This window comes from Odontesthes bonariensis, chromosome 1 (genome assembly GCF_027942865.1).
Source record: "Odontesthes bonariensis isolate fOdoBon6 chromosome 1, fOdoBon6.hap1, whole genome shotgun sequence".
Classification (NCBI taxonomy): domain Eukaryota; kingdom Metazoa; phylum Chordata; class Actinopteri; order Atheriniformes; family Atherinopsidae; genus Odontesthes; species Odontesthes bonariensis.
In genome coordinates, this window is record NC_134506.1 from 10,311,193 (window position 1) to 10,338,432 (window position 27,240).

At 43.9% G+C, this 27,240-nt stretch overlaps 1 protein-coding gene across 1 annotated transcript; it reads right to left on the minus strand.

Annotated features, from left to right (window-relative positions):
- Positions 1-1,143: 1,143 nt before the first annotated feature.
- mmp15b (matrix metallopeptidase 15b) lies at positions 1,144-26,843 on the minus strand. Its single transcript, XM_075469883.1, has 10 exons — positions 25,849-26,843; positions 16,679-16,827; positions 16,116-16,238; positions 15,516-15,823; positions 12,426-12,587; positions 11,985-12,181; positions 8,717-8,855; positions 5,982-6,132; positions 4,270-4,388; positions 1,144-3,987 (listed from the first exon to the last, which is right to left on the minus strand). Exons 1-10 carry the CDS (start codon positions 25,966-25,968, stop codon positions 3,482-3,484), a joined length of 1,974 nt encoding a protein of 657 aa, XP_075325998.1. The 5' UTR covers positions 25,969-26,843; the 3' UTR covers positions 1,144-3,481.
- Between the last annotated feature and the right edge of the window lie 397 nt (positions 26,844-27,240).

The following is a 27,240-nucleotide window of genomic DNA, read 5'->3' on the forward strand; positions in this document are numbered from 1 at the left end:
GCTCCGAGGGCCGGGCTGAGTAGGGAGAGGGGGTGGGAGATTTACAATCAGAGAACAGGCCTTGCTGATGGAGAGTAGGGCTGATTAACCGAACACCTCAACACACACACAAACACACATCAATCAGCCTTGACAGATTTCTTTCCTCGACCTTTCAAATCTTCTCTTCCGCTCTGTGTCGAGACAATAAGTGGGATCAAATTCAGAGAAACCCGTCGAAGCCCGAAACTCCTAATCTCAGGGACAACAATCTCAGGTGCAGTCGACTTTCCAACCGAGAAGCGGTTCAGTTTACTGAAGAACTCCGCATACTGCTTTGTGCTCTGTGCTGTGAGTCTGCACTTTCTGAGCCTGTCCAGACGCTCGGCTGTCTGAGCCATCATTGATGTGCCTGTTGGACCAATGGAAGCGCAGGACGGGAGAGGACAGTGGAGACGAAGGCGGGGGTGCTTTTAACGCTGATTAGCTGCTCCCGCCAACCCCCACCCGCAAAAACCTCAATGATGAGGAGGTGAGCGATGGACACAGGACACCGTTTCCAAGCAACCGCAATCGACCTGCCTCAGATCAATCTCCAGACTTCTGGTGACGGCTGTTTCTGCTCTTCCTTTCAGCAGTCAGAGTCCTGCTAACTCTGTCTGTTTGGGGGTCTCACCTCGACCTGTCGTCACCTGTCGGGGTGCCTAACAGTGTGATGTGCCAGCCTCTCTGACGGTCACAAAAGAAAGTGGGATTATATCAATATAAATGCAGCCGTCTAATACAGCGATACACATGTTTTACAAGACGTAATGGGCCACATAAATATCTACAAGCGGAGCAATTTAGCAACCGTCCTGAAGAGGTCTGTCCCCTACTGAAAGCTAAAGTTTCCTCCTTGGCCAGTTACTGCTGTTGAGCCTGCAGGAGAATTTGGGTCACATGAGCTTTTGCCAGTTCTCTCTCTCTCTCCTTTCTTCTTCCCACTCCTCCTTATTCCTGAGATCCAAACTTTGCAAGCTCAGGGAGTCGAGGTCAGCCTCCTCCCCTTTGCCCGCCCCCCCCCCTCCTCACTTCTGCTGGAGGAAATTTAGAATCTCTTAACCCTCCCTGTCCACATCTGAGTAACCTGAACCTGGCAAGCAAAGCCCCCCCCCCCCCCCATGCTAGCTCAGATAAGCCTTCCTCCTATTGCTATCTGAAGTCAAACAACTCATTTTTAGAGCTGTTTTTCGACTTAAATCCATGACCGGATCGGAAACAAATGCTGTTTTTAAGACGGCTCCTTTGGTTTTACCCACCTGAGCCCCTTCACAACAGTTTAACAGTGTAGTCGTCATTTTTAAGATTCTTCAGCGCATGTCACCATGGCAGCCACTGGCTTCCATGTGAGAACAGAACAGCTGATTAGTGGTGAAGGACACCGTTTCATACAGACGTAATGGGGGGGTTTAGAAAATATTTCTTTCTCTCCTCTTGCTGCCATCCTTTCTTTGTTCTGGCCAGATGAAAGGCGAACAGAAAGTGTTTTGATTCTGGGAGTTAAAGATTTAGGTCAAAGGTCTCGGGGGGCACTTGCACACACCTGCTGTTTCTGATGAAGAGGATTAGTCTGCGCTCACATGAGCCCGAATGGCCCGAGCCCACCCTGAAGCAGGCAGGTACCCTGACAGCAGGAGCACAGGCAGATTCACCACCAGGAAGCCGTTTAGAAACCGCATAGGACATGAGCAGCACCCTGCCACTGCTCAAGTTTAAGGCTTTGGTTTGTTAGTCCCTCATTTTACAACTCGCTCACACAATGAGTGCTCCGTCTCCTGTTCCATTTCACAGTGAGCTGACTCTTTACATCGACCGTCAGTCCATCTCCTCTGCAGAACAAAGAAAAGGTCTGATTGTTGACAGAACAGAGGCACATTGAGAATTAAACCTGTAACTAAAAGCAAAGGGAAGAGGTCCCCTTTAAAGTCTGTTTACCCTTTTAGCCCGAGGGTCTTCAGATACTTTCCAAATAAGGTAAAGAAAGAAGGTAGACTCTGTTCAATTGTGTGGCCGCATGTTAAATAAGGAAAATCAGGCTTCAGTTGTCTCAGAATGAAAAGGAAATTACAATTTATTACAACTTGGATCTTATTTTCAAAGCCATGACTTCTATGGCATTCTGTTAAGATTGTACTCATAAAAAGTCATTGCTGATACTGTATGCAGCTCTTCAAATGTGCCTCCTCCAGATTTAATTTGCACCACAGTTTTGTACGACGAAAAGAACAAAAAAGGAGTAATGTGTTCAGCGATAAAACTTAAAGATGCCGGTGGAGCCCAGCCAGCTGCTTCCAGGCTTAAAGCTAACATAAGCTAACAGTCTGTAGCTTCATATTTAGCACAAAGACTTGGGAGTGGTACTGATCGTGTTGTCCACAAAGAAAATACACGGCCTGTCGTGCAGTGTTCACAGGACAGAGCTCAGCAATTACTTTGGGACTGTTAAGTTATCATTACCCCTGACGGGAGGTACTGTGCAAAAGTCTCAAAAGCCACCCCTCACTTGTTCATATACCCCAAGGAAAATGTTTCCACACAACAAGGGTTCATCCCTAAAGTTTGGACTTTCTTTACACCTGAATGATTCATATGTCAGTGTTAAGCAGTCAAGGTCCAAAGATTCTTCAGAAAGTCTGGAGAACTGCTGCTTGAGACCATTTTTAAAGATTACATGAAAGTCAGGCTGGTGCCGCAAGACTTCTGCGCAGGACTGCGAATGGCTAAATATAAGATTTCAGTTGTAATAATCTCTGCATCAACCTTTAAAGTGAAAATCACACCATAACGGGGGAATAATATCTGGGCTCATGGCAGGTCTTTACTGTAAACTACAATGTTGGGACCGAATCCAGCTATTCTCCAGCCCTCCTCCCTGTCACTGACATGCTATACTGAGAGAAAAGGGAGCAGAAATGATGAGGGGAAGGAGAGACTGTACCTGAAGCGCGGCGGACCGTCTGCAAATCTGCTGCAAACTGTTTGTACGACTTTCTTTTGTGGCTAATAAGATGACATGAGCAGATGTCAAGTTATCAGATTGGAAAAAGCCCCTGCTGAGATTAGGGGAAGAGGGAGGGTGGTGCAGAGACTACTGAGAGAATAGGACGGCCTTCCTGGTCTAAAAACAACAATAATAACAACCAAAAAGTCACACAGAATGAACCAAAACAAAACATGAAAAAACAAAACAATGTGCAAACTTCTCTCATATAAATAGACTGCAGTCGCCGCTTTGTAGAGCACCATGGGGGACAGGGGTGTGTGTGAATGTAAGACATATTTTATGCTCGCCGATGTATCAGCACAGTATCTGCATGGATCTACTACCACATGAACTAAGAGTTGCAGGAGCCACTGAGCACAGAGACATATGGATCACTGGGAAGAGGTTTGGGTTAGAGGAGGGGAGGTATCTAAAGTCCCATTCGAGTTCAAAGTCCAGCGCCTCCTGGAGTCAGGCTCAAACCCAGGCCTGCAGCGAGCGCTTGCAGTGCACCAGCAGCCGCGGCGCCCCTTTGCTCTGCAGCGTGTTGATGATGGCGTAGACCAGTCCAAGGATGCACAGCACCAGGACCAGGGGGATGGTAACCATCAGAATGTTCATGGTCCTCTCCTCGTCGTCCACCGTAAGCACCACGTCCACCTCGTTGGTGTCTTCTTCTCGACCCTCCCGATAGTCTTCGTCTTTGTTGTTGTCCGAACCTTTTCCCGTGTCTCTGTCCCCTCCGTCGCGATCTGTTCCGTCTCGGTCTTTGTTCCCGTCTCTGTCGCGTCCCGCGTCCGGGTTGAACGGTGGGCGGTTGACGTCTGGGAATTTGCGCCCGGAGTCTGTGTCCCGGTCAGGATCCAGGTCCACGCTGCAGCCCATGAAATCTCTCAGAATGGACTTGGGGTAGCCTGGTTCACTCTTCATACGGTGGTTGTCAAACTTCCAGTACTTGGAACCCTTATAGAAGAAGGTGTATGCTGAAATATGCAAGGAGAGCAGAAAACGTAAGTACATACATGTTAGTGTGAGCATTCTAAATGTGACAACATGTGTACGATCATTGCAGCAGAAAGCACTGCACATGTCAGCTCAGATTCAGCTCCCAGCCCCCCCCCCCCCCCCCCACACACACACACACACACACACGATGATGAGTGCAGGACCACTCCCTGATTCTTTGTTTCAGCCATATCTCTATCTACCACAGACACACACACACACACACACACACAGAAACCTCTCATCACGTCTCAGCTCACCCCCATCATCACTGAGGAAGGCCCCCTTGGGAGAAGAGGGCACCGAGGACCCCCAAACGCTGATTGGCTTCGGGTAACCTCTGTCCGCTGAGCGCGACTGCTCGTTGAAACGCCAGTACCTGCACACAGCAGCGGGGGAGGGGGGGGGGGGGCTCGTTACTGTTTATCAACCGTGTAAACAAGCATGGAACGGGCTTCTTACTGAATTCAGTTTATAGTGGGCCAACATGGAGTGTGTACAGCCAAACTGTTTCCTCAGAACATTTAAATCTGCTCTCAGTATAAACACACGAGCAAGCCGAAATGTGTACTGCGCTTACAGAGGGATGAGCCCACTGTGTGTAGAATTGTGTTATTGTTGGATTTGTATTCCACAGCAGAGCAGAGTCAGTTCAGTATGTTCACACATCGTTATGACCTTTTCAGGTAAGAAGCGTTTAAATAGAGCTTCTGCTCTTCCTCCTGGACAGCTTCACATGCACAGAGGAGTGTTGGGAATCTTAAAAGTCCAATCCGGACAACTCTTCCTCCGTAAGCAGGCGGTGAGAGCCTACAGTATGGGGCAGCCATGAAAATAAAGAGATTACGGCTGCAGAATTACAAAGGAAATTTTCTCTGATGTCTTTGATTGAGCTGCTTCTCCCACACACTGAGACAACTGCTGTGACAAAAGGTGGTGCACATACTGAACTATTTAGGTGGCAAGGATAGATAAACCACACCGAAGAGTGGGTCAAGTCAAGGTACACAGTACGATAGGAATCTGATTTATTTGCCTCACATCCAGATACTTGGGAATATAGAATGTCTTTTATAGGGCTCGTTAATTATTTAACGCCGATAAATATTTTATCACGCATTAACACAGGTTTTACTTTTTTTATTTAAAAAAAGAATAATAATACATTTTGGGGGGGGGGGGCTTTAATGGATAGGAAAGTTCAGAGAGACAGGAAGCAGGGGGCAGAGAGAGGGGGAACGACACGCAGCACAGGGCGGTCCGATGCGGGACTCGAACCGGGGCCAGCTGCAGTGAGGACTATAGCCTCTTATAGCCATGGACCATCCCTGTTTTATTATTTATTTTATTTTTGTAAAAGTCTGTTGCTCACAGGCTTTTATTTTGTAAAAGTCTGTTGCCGTCTGCTGCGGAATCGGAAAAGAAAGTAATCGGCGAATCTACCAAACATGGAGAAGGGTACGGAACTTTTACTCGGCCATTTTCATTTTAAAGTTCTTCCAGACGGCGGAGTCGACAGAACCAAAGTCATCTGTAAACACTGCCAAGTTGAATTGTCTTCTCAGCGTAGTAGTTCCAGTCTAAAATATCACTTAAAGGCAAAACACACAACTGATAGCAGCAAGTCATTCAAGGAAACAGACAGTGGAGCGAGGCTTCTACATAAAAACTACAGAAAGATGCTGATGTTAAAAGTGTGTTTGCACAACAAATGTTATGGCACTTTCATTCATATGGCAGCACATTTAAAATAAAGCTAAATGCTAAAAATGTTTTTGGGGTTTTTGGGCGATTAATCGTGATTAATCAAGGAAATCATGTGATTTAATCGTTGCCCAGCCCTAGTCTTTTACATTTGTTTCATGGAACCATAGATTTTGACATGGAGCTATGACATACTAAGATCCAGGTAGCATGTGAAAACCCCTGTTATTCACCATCTGTGATGCTGAGAGGTTGACGGCTTCCTTACCGATCTCCTTGAAAGAGGTAAGTGTACCCGGATGGCTCCCACCAGATGGCTGCGTCTATTCGGTCATACGGAATTTCTTGACCATAATCAACCAACTCCAGTGGATAACCCGGTTCAAGGTTTGCCTCCCTGAAAAGCCAGAATCTGTTTCCTGGATAAGGGGAGAGCAGAAAATTGCTTAACAACGCTTTTTCACACAGCCCTTGTGGAAAATAAGGGTTGGGACACACCCCATCACACAGTATGTAACATGTACACTTGGTTACAAACACGTCATGCAAATTCCAGAGTGGATGCACACATTCACATTCTGCCCATGTGTTTCATTTGCTGGCAATCTCGGCCAACACTCTCAGAAACCAAACCAGCCTTTCCGCCCACTTGTAAATTATAAGAATGCAGTAATGATTTGTTGGCAAGCAATCAAAAACACGGCAGGAGTGAGTACGACATCATTGACTGAGGACTTTGGGTTTGGCTTGTAATTATCCATCAGGAGTGGCTGGTCTCGTGTCAGGCGCAAGCAGATTTCTTGCTGAAGGGGAGGTTTTACTGTTTCTCAGTGTCAGATGGGGGGGACTCTATTCCTCCATTACATCTCTTTTTGGCTTCAATCTGCCTCCCCTCCAACCACCCATCCATCCACCCAGCTCTGGCCCCTTGCTCCTTGTTTGAAATGAAAGCACCACACTGCACACTACACATCTGGAGAGAACAAGAGATTGACGTATAGCTTCCCAGGGGTTCCTGCGGTACATAGCCCTTGTGTAAATTCTTCCGACTTGTTTCACAGTTTTCCAAGACTTTCCAGGAATCCTTCAATGACCAAAACATTTAATTCTTTCTTTCCATGTATCTCTTGTTTTTCTAAGGGGATAAAGATTGTTGTTTCTATGACAGCTGGGATACTTTGGGATAAGAACAGCGGATACAAATACAAGAGCTGTGCAGTTGACTTTAAGTCTGCATGTTACTGTATCCCAAGTTCTCCGTTGTTCTTTCTTCCCAAACCGGGATTACACATTATAGAATCTAAGGTATTCCAGCTATCTGATGTTCAGTACAAACACCATCCATCCACACACCCTTGTAACACAATAAAAGGCATTCTTGAAAGTAATCCTTCATCAGTGGTAGGCTGCCTTACCAGCTTGTATTCAGAAGGTCTGAGAGAAATTTTAAGAGGGACTTATTTTTTAACCATTATATCGCATGTTTTTCACCCTGAAAGACACTCTGTGAGCCTCTGTTAAAGGCCAAAGTCCTACTCTGCATTTCTAAAGAAAATCTGGATTCACTTCAAACTGTAACATTGTTTCTTTTGTCCAGGGTTAAAGTCCAGTTTTCATCAAATTCAGCCAAACAGACGAACAAATAGGAGCCAAGACAGATATGGACCTTTGCTCGAAACACATTTGGCAGTAATATTAGTTCAATCAGTCCAACATTTGGAGAATGCGGAGTGTTATCAGTGTACAATATGACGCCTACATGTCAGTCATCCAGGTCACGGTAATCATAAGAGCTTGAATAAGGGTAACTGGACTTCTTCTTAGATCTTGAAGACATTTTCACCTCTCATCCAGAAGGCTTCTTCAGTTTTCAACTGAGCTTATTCAAGCTCTTATGATTTGGTGCCTAAACTACATTCTGTAATAATAAAATAAGAATCCCGACACTGTGGCAGGGACATCGGTGCTGGCTGCTCAACTTCTTGGCTTTTAAAACATCTTTGGTCCATTTCATGAGAGCAGAGGCATGAGAAGACAAACAACTGCTGTGACTGGACTGCAAAGTACAGTTTACCGATCTGATTCATTTATTAGCAGCAGGCATCCCTCCACTGTCTGTACTGTATCTTCAGCTCTGCTTTTTTCTTACTTTCCTCCCTCCTTCTTCTTCTTCCTTTGTCTGATCCTTTCTTTATTAATGGCTCGCAGCCAAGTCTCACGCTGAGGGGCTCGCCGATGACATCATTCTCCTCATTATCAACAGCTGCCCCAAAGCCTGTCGCTCCCAGAGTCAAGCACCATTAAAGGCTGAGCTCTTCCTTCTTCATTCAACAACTTTATCCAGCGTTGTAAAAGACAAGCTGCTCTCAGTGACTCACAGGATAAATAATGGGCTGTGCCAAAAGAGATTTATACTCTGCATGTAGAATACATTATGCACTGCTGCTTTCTTCTGGAGGCGGGGCCGTGTGTATATCTTCAACATTATCTGCAAAAGATGGAAAAAGCTCCACAATCTGTTTTACTGCCACAATATGACAGCACTGACATGATGCTTTAAAATCACCATGAAGAAATATGCATTTATTAGGAGCAAAAAAGGAGAAACCAGATGGTGGATATATACATATATATCTATATATATTCATTTCATTCTTTTTCGTTTGCTTCTTTTGTAGCAGGAGGGCACATATGTGATACCGAAGGTATAAAAGCCATATGTGCCATATGCTCAGAAAATTGCAATATCTTGAATATAAAGATGAAAGGAATGGAATAAATCCACCTGAGAAAGCTGACGTGTTTTTACATAAGACTGATCGACTGGTGATGAGGCGTGAATCATGCAGACGCAGCGTAACAGTCCGACATTCCTCGCTCATCTGCTTTCCAGGAATGAGTAATAAATGATGACAATGCCAAAATTATGACTTGATAAAAAAAATGTCTCATATTGCAGGAGTTGTTCCCTGAGGAGCGCCGGTGTGACAACGTGCTGCTTACCTTTAAAGAAGACGAACCTGCCGTCATGTCTCTCATACGCAGCGTCTATGTCTCCAGGCAGACCCCTCCAGAAGTGACCGATGGGCATCGGGTAATTATCGAGAACCCTGTTCCTGCGCACCCTCCAGAACCAACGGCCCTGAGGGAACAACATGAAGCAGTTTTCACGGATGTCTTATTCTGTTGTGCTCTGAAAAAGCTTCAAATTGCAGTTTCTCTTTTCTCTCCTAATTCCTGACTGTGAATTCCAAGTGAGCCGTTCTTAGAGAAGGAAGGCACACCTCTTTGTTTCAGATAAAAAGTTATTCAAGTCTTCCCAATGTTATGTTCAGGAACATTATTTACTCTCATTATTTATTGTTAAAAAGAAGAGGGGGTTCTACATCGTGGTAAACATACCTTCTTCCCAACCTGTTTGAGACATGTTCTTTTATGTATTTTTAATGCTTCTTCCACTCCCTGCTGCAATTCTTTTATTTTATGTGAAGCACTTTGAATTGTTTTGTACATGAAAATGTGCTATACAAATAAATTTGATTTGATTTGATGTTACTGCTTTCAATTTCAAGACTCTGTGCTTTGTCCGAGGACACCTTAACACATGAAGGGTCCGGGGATCAAGCCGCTGCTCTTCTGATTGGAAGGCAGCCTTTTTACACCTGAGCCCCAGCCACCCCCACAGCAGGGCGCTGCCAGGTTAATAACAGCCGGTCTCACTCTATGGACATGTTTACAGCACAAAACGAGATAAATCGCCAACAGCACATTTTTTCAGCGTCACTCGATGACACTTTAGTATCGAGGAAATTCAAATCTACTCCACGTGCTGCACGCGGACATATTTTCAGCGGAAGTCCTTTGACTAATTCATCAGTGGAGAGTCAGAAGCAGTGCTTCTTGTCCTGGATAATGTAACAGTAAAATGCTCAGCGCTGCATCTTTCTGGCAAGCACACCTTGTTTCGTCCTTCACGCAGGACACCCTGGCAGACAGACAGTAAGCCGCGGCACGTGGAAAAGAACAGATTGGACAAGAGTTGGAGAGAGGTGTGAGAAACAGAAAAGGACTCTTGGTTTGTGAGGTCTGACAGACCCAGGTGTCAACGGGATCAGAGCCGAACTGTCCATATTAGTCCTCAGCAGCACTGACCAGATCTCAGTGTGGGAGCAGCTCTGCTGCTACATCCTGCCTTCTGCTCTCCAAAGAAAGAGAAACATTCCTGCAAAATCACAGCCACTTTCTTCTTTTACTGGACAGGATTGCACAGAGAAACAGTGGTACTGATGTGCTGCGGATTGCTCCCGCTCACATAACTGAAGCGATTTTGACTCTGCAGAGTGATAGCAGCATAGCGCAAAGTCTTTCAGTAATACGTAGAGCTTCTGAGTGTAACCGTGAAGACATCAATTTCAAATTGGCATGGGGACTATTTGAAATTGAAGAGTACAGAGATAACCATCTCAAGCAAAGCCCCGGATCATAATAGAGCAAAGAGAGTCAGCACTAGTTGATAAAATCGTTGCTGCATTAACTGTGAACCATCAGTCTGTTTTTAATTAAACATTCATTTAGAAAAGAAAAAGAGAGAAAGAAGTCGTAAAAAAAGACATGAAGCTGCAGCATTTCAAGGCATTGTCCTGTTTGGATGGGCAGCTTTGAAAAGTTCATCATTAAATCAGTGTTACTGTATATGTTCACGCTGTAGTCCCCATCTTTCAATGGAAAGTAGCTAAAGCCCTTTGTTGGCCCCTTACAGCTATTGTTTAGCACGGTGACAGCAAATGGAACGTTTCCCTTTACGGATGGTGTCAGCTATAATATGGTCCTGATTTCATAACTGCTAAAAACAATCACCATACAGTATGCACAGTAACAGATAAACACTGTGCTGTGGTTTTAGCTACATTTACACGTCAGTGATCACTCAGGAGCAGAAATTTTTCCTCTCACATTCATTCATATAAATATGAGAGCAAATGCAGGTAGGTGAACCTGTGGCAGGAAAGCAATAGTTTATACTCGTTAAGGATGGCCAAAGAGCACAATAGATTTGTAGCTAGGGCTTTTTTTCATGAAAAAAAAAAAAAGCTCAGCGGTCAGAAAAGTTAAATGCAACAAGGTTGCAGCATGCTTGTCAATCTGTCAGGCTGTACTCAAGCTCCATCGTGTCGTTCAATAAAGAACAGAGTGGATGTACTGTTCACTGTGTTCCCAATATAAGTTTGGCAAGTTGAAAAGCTTTTACATGTGCTCGACAAATGAAACTTTCCTCTTGATGACAGCACCAAGGAGTTAAAATTCTGAAGTCATAAAGATTCATCCTTTGGGGGATCTTGAATGACAGATTAATGTAGTTCAAATAAGAAATTCGGGAATACAGAGTCCACTGGCAGAGATGAGACCCCTGAGCACCGATATAACTCTTTGACCACGTGCAGCACGTGTCCAGTTAGCTGGATCTCAGCTCTTCTAAATCCTGGGCACCTTCAACCACACTTACACTCTAAGATATGCAGTGATTGATCTGTGAGCTCTTCAGTGGTATCAACACTGGACACCACCTCTGACCTTTCCCACTGAAACAGACCATTGCTCATCCTTGTGCTGCACTCTTTTCTAGACTATCAGCACAGATGAAAACACAGAAGAGGGAATGGAGTCCTAATTGTTGCTGAAATTTCAGTAAACTCTGAAAGCAGTCCCACAGACTTCTCACTTCCCTGAGACTGAGCAGTAAATGCAACTGCCATGATTACTAAAAACAGATAGCAGCTGGATAATGACAGATAACCACTCGATTTTACTGCATAACATCCACATTACCCAGACTTTACAATAAATAATGAAACCACACTAGGAGTAAAAACAGCCGACAGCAGAATGATCCGTTTAAATATTGGCAGTTTCGAGCTAAAAGCTGAGCAGCTAACAGCTCACTGCTGCTTAACGCCTTTTAAAAGTTTTGTAAAGGTCCAGAGGCTCTTTAAAGCAAACACCTGACCACCCCCCACCCTTTTAACAGTGCTCTATCTCATAAAAGAACACCAGCCCTGTTGGTTTACAGTTCACAGAACCTGATTGAAAACAGACCACTTGTTGGCCATGCACACACCCTTTGTCTTACACTGATTCCCAACTAATTTACTGATGCGGTTAACTGGCTGAATTTCCAAGCAAGGACACACACTGAAAACAAGCCTTTAAGAAGATAAACTCGTGTTGGATAAAATTAGAAATGCCCCAACTTCCTGATCCTCGAAGCATTTACCTTGAAAACAAACATCTCTCCTCGCAGCAAAGCCACTGTGTCAAAGTTCCCTTCGCAGATATTCGGCCCGTAGTGATCTGGCCTGTCAGTGGTCCTGGGGCGGTCAGGGTGTCGTGGAGGTGCGTGCGGTGGCCTGGGCGACGGGCGACGGGGTGTCACTGTGGGCAGGGCCTGGGTGGGGCCACCGTCTGGCTGACCTTTAGAGTGAGAGTGAGTGGGTTAATCTGACTGGCTGTGTTGAATATAAAGCTTTCAGTGCTGGTACAGGACACAGCTTTACGATGTAATGCATTTTGACACAGTATGTACCATGTATTTTAGGACATGAAACTTTTTTTTTTTTCATACTATTAATTTTTCAATGCAAATATTCGAAATAATCTTAAGAAAACAGATAATCTTTTTCGGTTGGGAAAAAAAGATAACAGAAAGACATCCTACCGTAGATCTGTTGGATGCCTCGACGGTCATCGTCAGGCAGCTGGAAGTTCTCAGTCTCCATCCATTGATAGAAGGGAGCCATTATGGCCAGCGGGTTGTTGGAGTGCTCTAAGCCCAGGGCGTGTCCCAGCTCGTGGATGGCAACCAGAAAGAGGTCATTACCTGGATGAATAAGGGACAAGTTAGAGGAGGGGCACGTTGTCATTTTATTTTAATCATTAAACTGGGGGCTTCTGAGTTTTGTCAGAGGAAGAGAGAGAAAATGCATGGGACTGCGCATCTATTAACGTATTTTACATATATTACAGCTGCAAGTGCTTGTCCACAAAGAGGAAAATTCATATGGATCTGTGTGAGACACAAGTTAATGACTCAGAGAGATTGTTCATTGTTCTCTAACATATCTCCAAAACTCCACAGTGACACATAAATCACCCACAGGGATGTCACTGACAGCTGATAGAAATCAGCATTCATTCCAGTGACTTCTCACCAGTCAAATTATAAATGCTGTCCACTGCCACACTGACTCAATAAGAATACAGCTGTGACCACTGCATCAACTTCCTCTCAGACAAAATAAAATACAAACTGGAGACTTTTTCTTAGTGGAGTAAAACCACAGAGTTATGTTTTTCTGTATATTCATATAAGTTCACCAGCACACAGCTGGGTATTTCCCCTCAGTCAATACCTCTTTGTTGTTGTTCACTCAGGGCCGTGATCTAAATGAACTTTGAACTCGCAAGGCCATTTTCTTTGCCCCTAAATGAGCCAGACTGATCGGTCAGGTTTGTGCTCGTGACATCGCGCTTCTGGGGCACTGATGTCACTGCTGTGAATGCAGAAGAAGGGGAAATGCTCAACATGCCTGTCCTTGTGCATCTCTTCATTTCCTCTTTGAAACACGCGAGGATACACCCCCCCCCCCTCTCCCAAACTTCTGTAATGTAAGTCACATGAATGTCCTCATGGCCTGCAAAGCTGCAACCAACACTCAGGGGGAGAAAACAGCAGAAGGGAACATGGAGTCCAACAGATAGCAGAGGATGAATGAGGAGAGAGTGAGCACTGACAGCAGATAAAGAGACCTTTGTGAGGTAACCGTGACAACCATTCAGCTGGACAGGGCAAGAGTAAACTTCAAAAGTCTTAGTACAGTTGGAAGTTCAGCCAAAGCACCAACTGCTAATTCTGGCTCCACAAAGTTTGTCCGTGATCTTTTCTTCAAACTTTCTGAAGTTTTGTTCTGGTGTTCAGCACATTTTACAATTTATTCAGCAGCGAAAGGAGACTCCCAGAATACAAAAGACAGACCAGGGCAGCACCTTGACAACCGAAACGCACTTTCCAAGTTTGCTGTGCCTTTTACCAGTAACTTACCGACAGTAAGTTTCATCCGAGCACAAAAGCCTCTGACCTTTTTCTGCGACGTCGTTTCAGCCCGCGCGTTTGAGGTTTTTGGATAAAGTATAAAAGCTGTTTGTGTTAGATCATCTGGAATAGAAAGGCTGATTAATCACAATGTGCGTCACAAGGTTAACACCAACAGTCTTTGTCACGAGAGAACTGTCGTTTACTGAGACGGAGGTGAAGGAAAGAAAAAAACGTCAAAGAGTGGATGAAATGGATTTGTCCTCTTTACTTCTTTATGTGTAGCCACTGATTGCTTATATAGTCTGATTCAACACTATTAAAAAGGAGGTCTGAGCTCATTTGGTTTCAAGGACACCTCGGTACGGCAGATGTTTTGTCATGAATACTCCTCTACAGGTCTAATTCAAACAACTTTACTGCTTTAAGGTAAACTGTGGTCGTTGGTTTCAACTTTTTAACAAAATCACCAGTTTGTCATTATGTTAACAAGATATCAAATTTGAACACTGAAGAAGATAAAACTCATGAATGCTTGGCATGTTTTCTTGGTAGTTTACTACAATCGTCAGCCAAAATTGAATAAAAGCGTTACAGACTCTGAGGAATTGAAAACATATACATATGTGCAGCAAAGCGGCCTGAGCCAGCGGCTGGATCAAGTAGAACGAGCTGCCTCAGCTGAGAGAACAACAGAACGTAAACTTTTGCAAAATGTGACCTGGAGGGTGGTGAGCAGGCCCTAATTAAACAGAGTCTGCGCCTGTGTGAACTTTGTTTCTAACTAAAGTCAAGCGCACATTGTAATTTGGTCGTACTTTGCTTTTAAGCTGTGTAAGCAGCGTGGCGCAACAAGGGGACCAGTCTACAGACCTTTCCGAGCGGAACGCACTCCCACTTACTGTGGCATTCCACCATCCCTGTGATCTGTCTTGAAACACATCCCACACACAGCTGATCACACAGATACAAACAGACAGTCATGCGTACACACACGACGTTTAGCCATTTGTGTCTGCAATCTATATGCAGATAACAGGGCGGGAAAGCTCATTGTAAAAAAAAAAAAAAGAAAAGCAATCCTCCTCCAGGCACCAGAGCCAAACAGATGGTCTAAATGTTAACTTCTGTATAGTTTTAGTTAAACATGTCAGCATGCAGCTAGAGTTATGGTTGAGATTCTCACACTGATTGAGGTTATTTCGTAGAACTAAAAGAAGGTACAGTTTAGGCAGAGACTGAAATGTCACCAAGAGCCCAACTTTTCCCAAAGATAGGCAGAGTAAGCACAACCTGACAAATGAGCGATTATGTGGCTCGCTGAACCATGGCAACATTTTGCTGAGGTGTGGAGTGCCATGGGGACATAGTGCTCTTTTTATGCCAAATGTAGCAAAATGTTCAAACGGGTTTTTAAATACGGCTAAAATCCGCTTAAACCCTACAATATCTTCACAACCAGTCGAGTCAAACGCCAGATGTTAGCAGGAGAGCTGTATATAAATCTAGTTTTAGCCCTTACTTCCACCTTCGGTTTAGAAAAATAACCATGTACCATAACATACTGTCGGTGTGGCTGCACACACACAAACACAGATGTACTTCTCACATCCATCCACCTCGCACCTTTCTTTTGAACTCTAAAAACGTATCGTTTCTGTGGAACGTTACCACTGAAAACCCTAAAATCCCCACTGCAGTTCTGTCTCTATTTACCTTGCACATTGTGGTTCCCTATGGTCCATGGTTCATCAGAGTCAAAATGTGTGTCCCCTCCCATTCCAGGTCCAGGGAAGTAAGCGTGAGCGAGGAAGCCCCCCTCCCCATCAAAAGGAGAGCTGTCTCCATGAAAACCCGACGCGAAGAAGATCATGATGTCGGGCTCCTTGCGGCGTCCATATTTGATTTCCTGGTAGGGGATTTCGTCAAATGTCAGTGGGGTGACCTTCTCCCAGACTTTAAAGGCTCGCCGGATGGCCTCATACGAGTTATACTCTCCAATTTTGGGAGTGTAGTTCTGAATACTATGACAACAAAGAGAAGAAGAGCAAACAGATCTCAGAGGCCAGTGAACTGCAGTAGGCTGTTTTTCATTTTCACACTGTTTCAACAACATTGAATTGACAAAAATCTCAACAGCTCCAGATCAAGGAATTGTTTCAAGTTTTGTGCTCGTACAGAATATACAATGGCAAAAAGCCATTACGACACAAAGTTGATTTACTTCAAGCGTCAGCTACAAAGAGATATTTCCGCCTTCTGTTTGAGGACAAAAAGTTCTGAAAAGAATTTGTATTAGACTTTGTTTTTGGTTACCTGTAAGTGAGATGGCTCTTGTTCCATTTATGTCCAGTGAGCGCGTAGCGTTTCCGCCGCACATTGGTTTTGATCTGCCCTCCAAACTTGTCAGGCACACCACAGCGGGGTCTTTTCATGGCACTGAAGGAGTTGAAAGAAGTCAGAAGCAGATGAGAGGTGTGTGTTTGAAGGATGAAGCTCCCGAGAGTGAAAATAGGGGGGGGGGCATGATGTTAGAGCCCCTGCTGGGAGTCAGCGTGCTTCTTGTTGTTTGGTTTTAAATGTACCACTGTGCTGCTTAGAGCAGCCACACTACTGACTGACTCTTTTTAAACAACTGGGGAGAATGTGCACTTTTCTTAGCTGCTGTTTCTGAGGAAGAGGGGAAAACAATGTACATTCTCTTATACAACAGCTGCTTTGATCTTTAGTGTAAGACTAAACACTTGAAAATGTACTGTTCAACTTAAGCTTGGAACCCAAAATGGTTTGATCAGCCATTTACGGGGTTTAATGCACATGGTTTTTCATCAATAAGGGCAGCCATATGTATAAACGTATTATAGTTGAGCTCCACTGACCTGATGGTTTGAGGATCCATCCGTCCCGTGATCTCCAGCCCGTAGAACCGCTGCATGTCGCTGACGGCATTGGACAGGATCTCAGCTGATCGCATGGTCGACATCTGTCGGCTGGCCTGGGGCAGGTAACCGTACATCTTCAGCCATGACTAGAAACAAGAAGAAAAAGCAAAGAATTTTATCAAAACTATCTTCTACTCCTTTCAGCCGATACAGACGTGTTTTGCTCTGAGCTCAGCGGGACAAAATAAAAGACTTGTCAAAAATGTACACTTCAAAAAATCGGAACAAGCCAAGGAAACTGCAGGCAGTACATCCCTAAAAATGGCAGCGGTATTTTTACTAGAACGCGGGTAGCTTGTGATGATCACTGAGGACCAGCTTCTGTGATGTCATGTCATGACAGAGATTTCCCCTGATACTCCGGTTTCCTGGGAACACTGCTCACACGTGAATGGGCCTGCATTTAGTCATTTGATTATTTTTTGAAAAAGGGAGAGTGCGACGCTCACACGCATGCGACTGTACTGTGGGAACATGTGAGCGGTTGGGCTGTGGGGGTGGGGGTCGATGACAGACTCGGGGGAGAAACTGTGATACTCGACCCGATCACGGATGACGCAAAGTCTATCCCACCTGTCATGTCGAAACCCAATATCGCAAGCACTCCCTCTCACATAGATACTCCACCTCATGGACACACTCCTTGTGGTGCTGCAGAAAAAAAAAACGTGCGTCTGAGTAACTTTGTGCAAGTTTCAGGAATCACGCCCTTCTTTCACAACACAAATTACTGATGAATGTCTGTATTTACTGACCCACTCCTTTAAAGCCATGAAACAAACTCGCGTCTTTCATTTTATCTCTCAAACACACGTCTTCTAAATAAGGAAGAAGGAAGTATCTGTGCTGCATATATTTCCTTTTTCTTTTTCTGTTTCTATTTTTAAGGTTCAACAACTTGGTCGATGTCGTTGTTTTAATGAATGAATGATGAATTTATTTAAATTAGACTTAACGCCCCATCAGGCAAGTTAGTGAGGGTGTTTCCTACACAAACAAAACATTTCCAAAGTCCAAGCTAAGCCTTTCATTTTCTGTTTACTCTCTTCCTGTACATACAATAAAAAGGTCAAAGGGAAAAGCCGTATTACCCATTTTTTTTATTTAAAATCACCTCCCGATGAGAGGAGCTGACACACCAGGATACCAACACTTCTACCGGATGTGAATATCAGCCAAGCTCGTGACATCCACCCTAAAGTTCACATCAGCCTGAGTGCATTTCCTTCAACATCAGATGAGCAAGGCTTTGCCTGCATGTGTCCTTCCTCTTCTTTGACCCGTCCTTACATTGCAACTGTGATAAATTATCTGAAGCACACGATGCCCGATCAATCAATCAATCACTGCCAACAGCTGAGCTGAGTCTGACAGGTTTGGATGGCATCTCATCTTTTGTAATCAATTAAGACGGTGAGATGACCACAGCCGGCCCTTAGATAAATTGCGATTGCTCAAGCAGCAACTTTTTCTGACATCATGAGGTTAAACATCAAAGTGGCCTTTGACAGTTTATTCAGAAATATGAAATTTGAAGAAAGCAAAATGTTAAACGTTAATATTAGCGTTACTAAGAGCTGTTTGCACTGCATCAGAAGTGTCCATAAACTAAGCTTTATGGCCTTATTTTCTGGCCTTTGATCAACAGATTTTGAGTTCATGCATAATTCCAGGCGGATGTTTATGTCATGTAATGAAATTTGAAGTGAGCATCTGAAACCAGGTCAAATAAGTTCCTTTGAGGTATTCCAGGGATGTAATATTCACAAGAATGGGACATACATCAGAAACGTGTTGCCTGCGGCCACATCTGTCAGCAGTTCAGAGGTGTGTTTCACTCAATCAGAGCAAAACATTTCTTTAAATTTCAGCCCGAGAGCACAAATCCCTTTAAGGTACAGGGCAGCAAAGCTAAATCCTTAGGAGTCTATCTGCTAGTCATTAGGATTCAACAGGGTTTGGGCCCTCAGGCACAGCAGAATTTGGCCAGAGGAGACTTTCCGTGCCAGTTCTCCCAAACACATTTGAACAGACAGTCGTATATGTGGTGAGCGCTTCATCCCAGCAGTGTTCAACAGCTCTTTACTCCTTCACAGGTTTCAATAATGTGAAAAAGAAACGACTCTGCTATATGCACACTGATAAATGTCTTGTGTATGAGAAGAGCTGTAAAAAGATCAAAGAAGACTTTACCACAAGACTCTCTTTATCTTAACCGTTTTCCTCCCGACGCAGCAGTGATGCACTAACTATTCTGGCTCTGTGTGTGTGTGTGTCTGTGTTTTTGCAGGAAGAGGTGTAGTGAGGGCTGAACTGGAAGTGACCCCGACCCACCTCTGCCTTTAGATAAGGATACGTGCCTAAAACGTGCCGACACAGGGTCACACACACAAACGTGCAAACACTCCTGTCTCTCATACACAGAAACTCACAAGCCCAAAGCCAAGGCCAGGGAGACAGGTGGCACGGTCAACAAAGCTCAAACACCTCCTGCATAAATGCCTTTTTCTGTTTCGGACAGAGTGTGAGAAAGCAGATGACAACAGCAACAAGACCTGACTAAGTGACAAATGTACTGAAGAATGTGGCAGAGCATGAAGATTTACCTACTGAAGCTCCACCAAACATGAATAATTCATCACAAAAGCAGGATGTAAGTAATGTCTCCATGACCCGATGCACACACAGAGCTGCAGCTGCTGACAGAATGAAATGGAGCTTTCCTGTGTGTCTCGGCACACATCAGTTCAATGGTTTCTCCTACTTATGCCGATCCTGCTACCTGCCGTCGTGCAAACAAATCAGAAGCACAAGTTATTTACTGCACTGAAAAAGTGTTCACTTCCCCCTCCTCCCCTTTTTCAAAAATCTAATTTTGTTGCATGAGAACTTGCTGTTTAGATGGTCGTACTTGTTTAGACGTGTGAATCTTTGGTCGCCTCTTGATTCTACTCGAATAACCTGTTTCACCTTTTTCTATTTTTCTAAAGAGGTCCATTGTGGGGAATGATTGAGGAAATCATTCTGAAATTGCTCCACAGTTTCTAAACATCTTTGCAGATTGCAGAACCTCTACTGATATTTACTTATGAGAGACTCTGCCTCTCTAAGGTGCTTTTTTTTAAATGTTACTGTTACTGACTCGTTGTTACTTGCAACACGATTCTTTTTCTTTTCAAAGACGTTGAATATTGAATTATCTAACGTACAAAATAGCATCAAAATATTCTGAGAATCTGAAAATATGCACAAGGGACAAAATCAACATCGAATGGGCCTCCCTTACATGTCTGAGAACACGGTTCATAACGGCCATCCACAAATGCAGGCTAAAACTCGACCTTGCAAAGAAGAAACCATATGTGAATATTGATCCAGAAACGCCACTGTGATCTCTGGACTAAAGCACGATTAAAATGGACAGAGGAAAAGTGGACTTAATGGACGCCGCGCCCTCTGGTCGAAAGAGGAAACGGACCATCCAGCGTGTTATCAGCGCTCAGTCCAAAAGGCTGCATCTCTAACGTTGGGGAGGGGGTGAATGTGTGCATCTAGAATCATACTTCAGACAAGAATGGGACATTTCCGTACTGTCGGCAGAAGAAGAGGGGATACGATAGCAAACATGGGCCTGTCCCAACTTTTCAGAGACAAGCTACAATATTTAGTCCCATTTCTATGTTTTCTATCTTCTATGGCGTCTAAAATATCGGTCGACATGATTTACAAATCATGACACTATTGTTGTTTACGCTGCAACTTTTTTGGAATTGCGTTTGTATCTCGGTAATGTGTAAAGTAACGGTCATTCCGACAGGAAAATGCTCTCACTCTGCTCTTTGATCAGCATCCCCACACATCGACAACAAGGCTGCCAGGTACAAGGGCAGAGCTGCAGGGCTGTTAGGAAGATGTATGGAAGAATGTGAACCCCCACCCTCCTCATCTTACACGGTAAATCACCTCCCCTCATCAGCTGGGCTGAATACAGAACAACACGAGGAACAGGACGGGGCTCGTGTATGTATGTGTGCGCGTGCTGGGCCTCTTCTATTAAATGCTCTTTCAAAGAGTCCTTGAGCTTACCTGCCAAAACCAGACCCAGCAATATACAAGGAGTTGTAAAACCTGCCAGTGTGGGACTGCGTGCATAAATGTGTGTGTCCACCACAATGTCAGCCAAGATACTAACAGAGCTTTTATTCCGAGCCTTGGTCTGCTGCCATGAGTTCGCGACGGAAGCCTTACTGAGGGGACGGATAAGTGGATGGAGTCGTGAAAAAGAAAGAGAGGCAGACAGAGACCAAGAGCAAAATTTAATTTGTTCAGTTTCAAGATTTTCCCACAAATACACGTGGAGGAGTCGCAGAGATTAGAAATGCTGCTATTTTTTAATGTAAGGCCACCTGATATATCGAGATGAAATCATTAGTACGGTAACGTAAGGTGATCAACAATCAACCCTATCAGCCATGTGTTGCTTTTTCTGATAACTGATGGATCGTTTGGTTGAAGTGTGTAACTCTACCTTAAGGGTCGATTTAATTCATACTTAGATACATGGGGTAAGAGACGATTCACGCTTCGGTACGTGTTTGATCATTCTTGTTTTACTCCATTCTTTCCTTTCATTGACAAGTCTCTACCTCAGTGAAGGTCTTCAGCAATAAATACAGTAGTGCAATAGATGCTGAATTACTGATTGCATCTGAACTCACCAATTTGTGGCTAAGTTGTGGTCGGATAAACTCTTGAGTATCCATGTATTCATTTTGTATGTTGTTGTTGCTGGAGTTAGCTGTATCCAGGGATTTATCGAGACATCCCATCGGACGGGTTTCTGATCGGTCGTGCTAACGTTATGCTTAATCGATGCTCCATGGACACCCGAGGTTCATTTCTTCTTATAAAATCCAAATGATTTACAGATGTTTGATGTCAGCTAAGCTCATCGGACATGTTTTATTAGTTTACCTCACGCGCAGCGATGATCGGCGTAATATTTCACCGATCTGTCCAAAGGCCAGGCCAGCTGATTAGCTCTTTAAATGGTGTGCAGACTTCCGCTCGGTGCAGACCCACTACGATGGTTGCTCTCGAACACTGATACTGAAGCCTTAGTCGACCAGATTTTAATGGTAAAATCAGGCCATTGAACGTTTTATGATGCATCTTCTTCAATCCAGGGCTCTGCGTACTGATGTCATTACATCTTCAGTTTGGATTCATATCGGTCCGTTTTCACACCTCATTACTTCATCCAATAAAAAGTTAAACGTTCTTCACATTCACAGGTCCCACAGTGTGAAATACCTTGTTGTCTGCCAATCGTTTTGACGTTTCAGACAATTTATCTATAAAACAATCTAATGAATAATGAAAACAATGATTGCAGCTTAAATCCACACAAAGATTCACAAAAAAGCTTAAGAAATAAGTAAAAGCAAATGAATAAATGCACAATCTCCTTAATCTATGCTAAGTAATAGTTAGTATGCCCCATCAGGGTAGCAATGACGGCCTTAGGGAGGCATGGTGAGGGTCGGTCACATGAGAGCTGGGGAGGTGCGGCTGAGAAGGATGACGGCAGATAGGAGAACTGAGGAAGCTGTCTCGTGTAGCGATAAGTCACCAGAATGCAGCGAGAAGTTAACGTCCTCTTGTTACATTCACTCTTATCTACTTTAACTATAAACTCCACACATTCAGTGTGTTTCGTCGTGTCCATGTTTCTCTCTGTGCTCCCTCATCATTCTCTCCTAAGCATGATTTCACTCTCACAGCTTTCTCTCTTCAGATAAAAGGGTCCATTGTATTTCCTGAGATGCCTCGGAGTCCCTGGCTCCAAGTTAGAGAACAGCTGTCACATTCAGCCGTCACATGCTGCGCAGCTGAGACCGGCCGCCACCATCCACCTTAACACTCTTCCTCTTTTCCGTCACACTTCTTCCCTGTAATTCATTTATTACAGATTTCTCTCTGCCGATACTGTGACGTATCCCTCATTTAATGGAGGCTTCGCAGATTCTGCTCACACACACTCTAATAGTCCCTCTCTGTTCCCTCCATACTTTTAACCTCCCACTTTACCCTTTTTTGTCCAGACAGAGTAGGAGTTGAGATTTTAGGCCAAATCGTGGACTGAGGAGTGAGGATCAGACCTCCAGACAAAATATTTCACTATGTGAATAAACTGCATGCTGGGTGTTTGATGTAGTTGTAACACAATCCGATGCTTTCTGGTTTGTTTCAAAAACACAGACCGCTTTAAGAGTTTATTCAATTTTCGGTGTTCACTTCACCTGTTTATCTAAGAAATTATCTATAAAAAAAACACCTTATGTCCATATCACACCTCATTCTACATCTGGCTGTTTCGGGTGAAAATAAATTCCTCACAGACTGCAGAGAGACATTCATCTGACACACACACAATATGACAGCTAGTGACGTCAAAATGGCAGGTTTTTCCCTCCCACAACCATAAATTAACGAGTGGCAGGCCAACAAACAGTAACAAATTCCTATTTCTCAAATAACACTCAGTTTTAACACCAAAGTGAAACTGTATGCGACCAATACACACAAAGTGTCAGCAGAAGAGTTTGCCTTTGGTGTTTCCTTTGTTTTGCTTTTTCATGAGTCACATTTAATGTCACAAACGCACCAGAAAATAGTAGCATAGTTCCTCATTTTTCCCTTTAATCTCACTCAATATACTGACTGATCGATGTTCAGGTGCTGTGCTGTACTGCGCTGAATGAGGAGGGAGGGATTTGTTGGCTACGAAATTAAAAAAGTACAAGGTATCCTTGGGAAAGCTGGGTTAATCAGTGTGTCCATGTCGTCGCCACGTTGCCGTCAGTGCCGATCAGAGCTGAGTGCAATGAATAACCGTCACTACTGCAGAGTCAGTTAAGGAAAAAGCCAGATGTTAGAGGGTGTTAGTTGGTTTGTTTACTCAGAGTGAAGGAGGTTTTACAATCTTATCAAACAACTCCCACCCTTTGCCATCAAGGGCCGCTGCTTATCCTCTAACTAAGTTACTAGTTATTGCTGCTCCAAATTAAAAAATAGTTTGAATTGGGCAACAGGTGCTCATTGTATTTTCCAGCATCAATATTCTTTTTGTTTGGGGAGTCACTTGTGACATCGCAGACTGTGGACGCTACTGCACAGGTTGGCACAACAGGGAAATTTAGCATATCCTAATATGATGCAAGAAAAGCTAGAAAACTGCACAGAGCATAGTAAACACGGTTGTTCTGACAGTCTAAAGAGATGTTTTGTCCATGGAGTCCATGGACAGTCTGTTATGCCATTTTCACACCAAAATCAGGGCGTTTACACTGGCCACCGCAGTGCATTCAGGAACAGTGCGGTAGCCTCACTGCCTGCCAGGGAACAAGCCTTGAACTACAACGACATGAAAGTAGGGCATGACACTGTATTCTTCAGGTTGTGTTGGACCACAGGTCCTGAAAGTCGTGACTTTTTGAGATAATTAGGGTTAGATTATTCATTTGACTGGACCACAGACACTAGCCCCACACAGCAGGACTGATTGTAAGCTGCCAGCTGTCTTGCAGTCAGGTAAAAATCGATGAATCTGGTCTCCTCTTGTCTGTGAGTGGTTGCTGTCAGTTTCAGAGTCGCCAAGTGAGACAATCAAGTAGACAAAAGGAGAAAGAAAGAAAGGTTTGCTGTCCTCACCACGCGCCATCAGTGGATGCAGAACTATTTACCAATTAAACCCTTTTCCATTTCACTAAAAAGCCAGATGCTAGCGAGTGTAAGTGGGTTTCTGGAATAGCATAAAAAGGGTGCAATGTTCTGACTGAAGTTGACAGGCATGACTTCTCAAATCAGTCATGCAGCTTGAAGTTCCCTTTTCTGGAACAGAAACCTTCAATGAAGTTGAGGTGCACTTTGTTCAAGATGCTCACAATAACGCAAAACTGTCTTCTGCGCATACACGCACAACGTGGGTCAGACGTGCTGTTGTCACTTCAGCAACGAGCGCTCAGAAACGCCCCATCTATCCACACTTTGTGAGGAGCCTTCCGTCTCAGAAAGACAATTGAACACAAACCTGTGTTTGCGCACATGTGCACACACCAACGCTACGATGACAGGCAAACAGAAAATGCTGCAACCTGACGGACAACCTGACCCACAGGTCACTGAGACTGTAATGCAAGCTCCTCTCTGATGACCTGGAGGTCTCTCCATCTGTCAGTCTGTCTGTGTGTGTCTCCACCACTAATCTCCCTCTTATAGGCCGTCAATTATCAGTTTTTGTCTCTCAAAACAAACAAGTCAGTAAGATCACTGCTGGACTGATGCAACACCAATTCAGGAGGTGTTGGTTCAGGCTGCAACATGATATTTTGGCATCTCAGGCCACACCTACATAAACATTTATGTCTAAGGGTGTCCATATTGGCTAAGAGTAAGAGATAACTGCCCAGGAGAAAAAGCTATATTGTGGGAGAAATAAGTCAGCTCTAAAAACAGTTCACAAAGATTATAAACATATCGTATGAGTGAGCTCGCGGTAGAAAATCACTACAAGCGTCCATGAATATGACAGGACTCTAAAGGTCTAGCTCAACGTTTGTTCAGGAAGGCAAGAACAAGCTTAGCTTCAACACGTCCAATCCCATGTGAGGACATGCATGCTGTATGTGATAATATCTGAGAATCAATGTCATTCTTATAAAGTAGTTCAGTAAAGAAGAAAGAGTGAAACAAACTCCAGGAACTCTTCGCTAAATTGGCACAGCAGTAGATGAAGTCTTATTATTTTTATTTTTTAAACTATACACCTGCCAGCTAACATGCCAGATACATGCTGTAATCTGTGCCAGTAATATAAAACAGGTGTTTGCCTAACCCCTCAATAGCCCTATTTCGTTTTAAATCATACCATAAGATAGTCATAATGTTAAACTGTACGTTGGAACACTTGCTACTGTGGGCAGTATTTGGCATTTGGTTTATTTTCTGAGTGCAGCGCCAGAATTGTGCAAGCTGTCGTCTGTGACTTAAGCGGCCTCTGCTCTCATTTAACTTCGGCGGTAATATCAGTGTCGTGTTTTTTTTACCTCTGCGTTGAAGGAGCTCTCATCCTCCGCTCCACGCGCTCCAACCGCACACAGCCACAGAGCGAGCAGGGTCCGTCTCCAGAGCAACCAGAAGCAGCTGTCTCGTGAGGTGGAGGCCATCGTATGCGTGTCGTTGAGGGAAATTAGCCGTGGTTCGTTGTGATTAAAGGACAGCGATGTAATACGGTGACGAAAACGAGTTTTTTTTACTCGCAATATTGCTAAATTGTGCGGGTCTAACGCTCTATTCAAAACTCTTGGGTGAACTATTTCCGAGAGCAGATTTTTCTTGAAGAGTGCACTTGCGTCCTTCGAGAGAGCTCCATCACAGTTTCAGTCACATTTCAACGAACCTCTCTTAGTTGTCTTGGCCCGTGTGAGAGCACGAGTCCTACACGGCTTTTCTCTCCGAAATGCTTGTACTTTAGAGTCACCTCTCTTTAAGGTTCTCTCTTATCTGAGACTTACACGAGGGAGAGTACGTTTAGTTCAATTTACATCAAAGTTGTCTCTGAATTACTAACCTTGAACTTGCACGTTACAAATAAAAATCAAAACAAGCACTTTACACCTGCCCAGCAATGGCAACTACAAAAACACCGGGTTTGTGAGATAAATACTTTGGTAAATTACTTACTGCTAACATGTCCTATATCCAATGAGGCAAAAATACCTTCATAATAATGCCCGAAAGAAACGCCACTCAATTCACCCAAAGTTGCAACAGATATCGATAGCGCAAAGGTCACCACGTTTGACGGACTCTTCCAGCTTTAAGTAACAAATTGTAAGCGAATAAAACTACGCGACATTTCGTTTAAGACATATTTTTGCGGTCCTTCTACCCTTTGAGTCCAGTTTTCCCTTTTCCCGGGGGGTATCCTCTTAAAAGCCGGCTCTAATAGAGTTGCCCTCGGTCCTGTCCTCAGACAGGGTCTGTGTGGTCACCCTACCGGAGCAGGTCGGACAGTGAAGCGTCGGTCTCACTGTTTCGGTACCCAGAGTGAACACAGTCTGAAGTGTGAATCTTCCAGCGTGCAATGACACAATACTAAAGATGTTTCCTGTTAGGACTTTCAAAATAAGGTGTCTAACTTCAGTCGGTTCTGACTGAAACAAAAATGAGTGAGCCTTTAAAATATGATGTTAAACTAATATTATGGAAGTTTTTCTGTGCCATCAGAGTTTGAAGATGTTTTTTTTTCCACTGAATTTTTTTTTTCCACTGTTGGTTTTTCAAATTTAAAGTCTGATTTTGATACTGTAAAAATTCGATATTAGAAATTCGTATTCAAACTCTGATGGCACAGAAAAACTTCCATATAATACAGACAGCTATTTTTTCTCTCCAAACAAAACCTTATGATGGTTCCGTTATAATTATATATTTAC

Excerpts from the sequence above, each read along its gene's own strand:
- mmp15b (XM_075469883.1), bottom strand. The coding sequence starts at position 25,968 with ATGGCCTCCACCTCACGAGACAGCTGCTTCTGGTTGCTCTGGAGACGG. Across the intron at positions 15,824-16,115 it reads AAGAGCCATCTCACTTACAG|TATTCAGAACTACACTCCCA; the intron begins GTAACCAAAAAC and ends TTGTTGTCATAG. Across the intron at positions 4,389-5,981 it reads TACCTCTTTCAAGGAGATCG|GTACTGGCGTTTCAACGAGC; the intron begins GTAAGGAAGCCG and ends TGCTGTGTGCAG.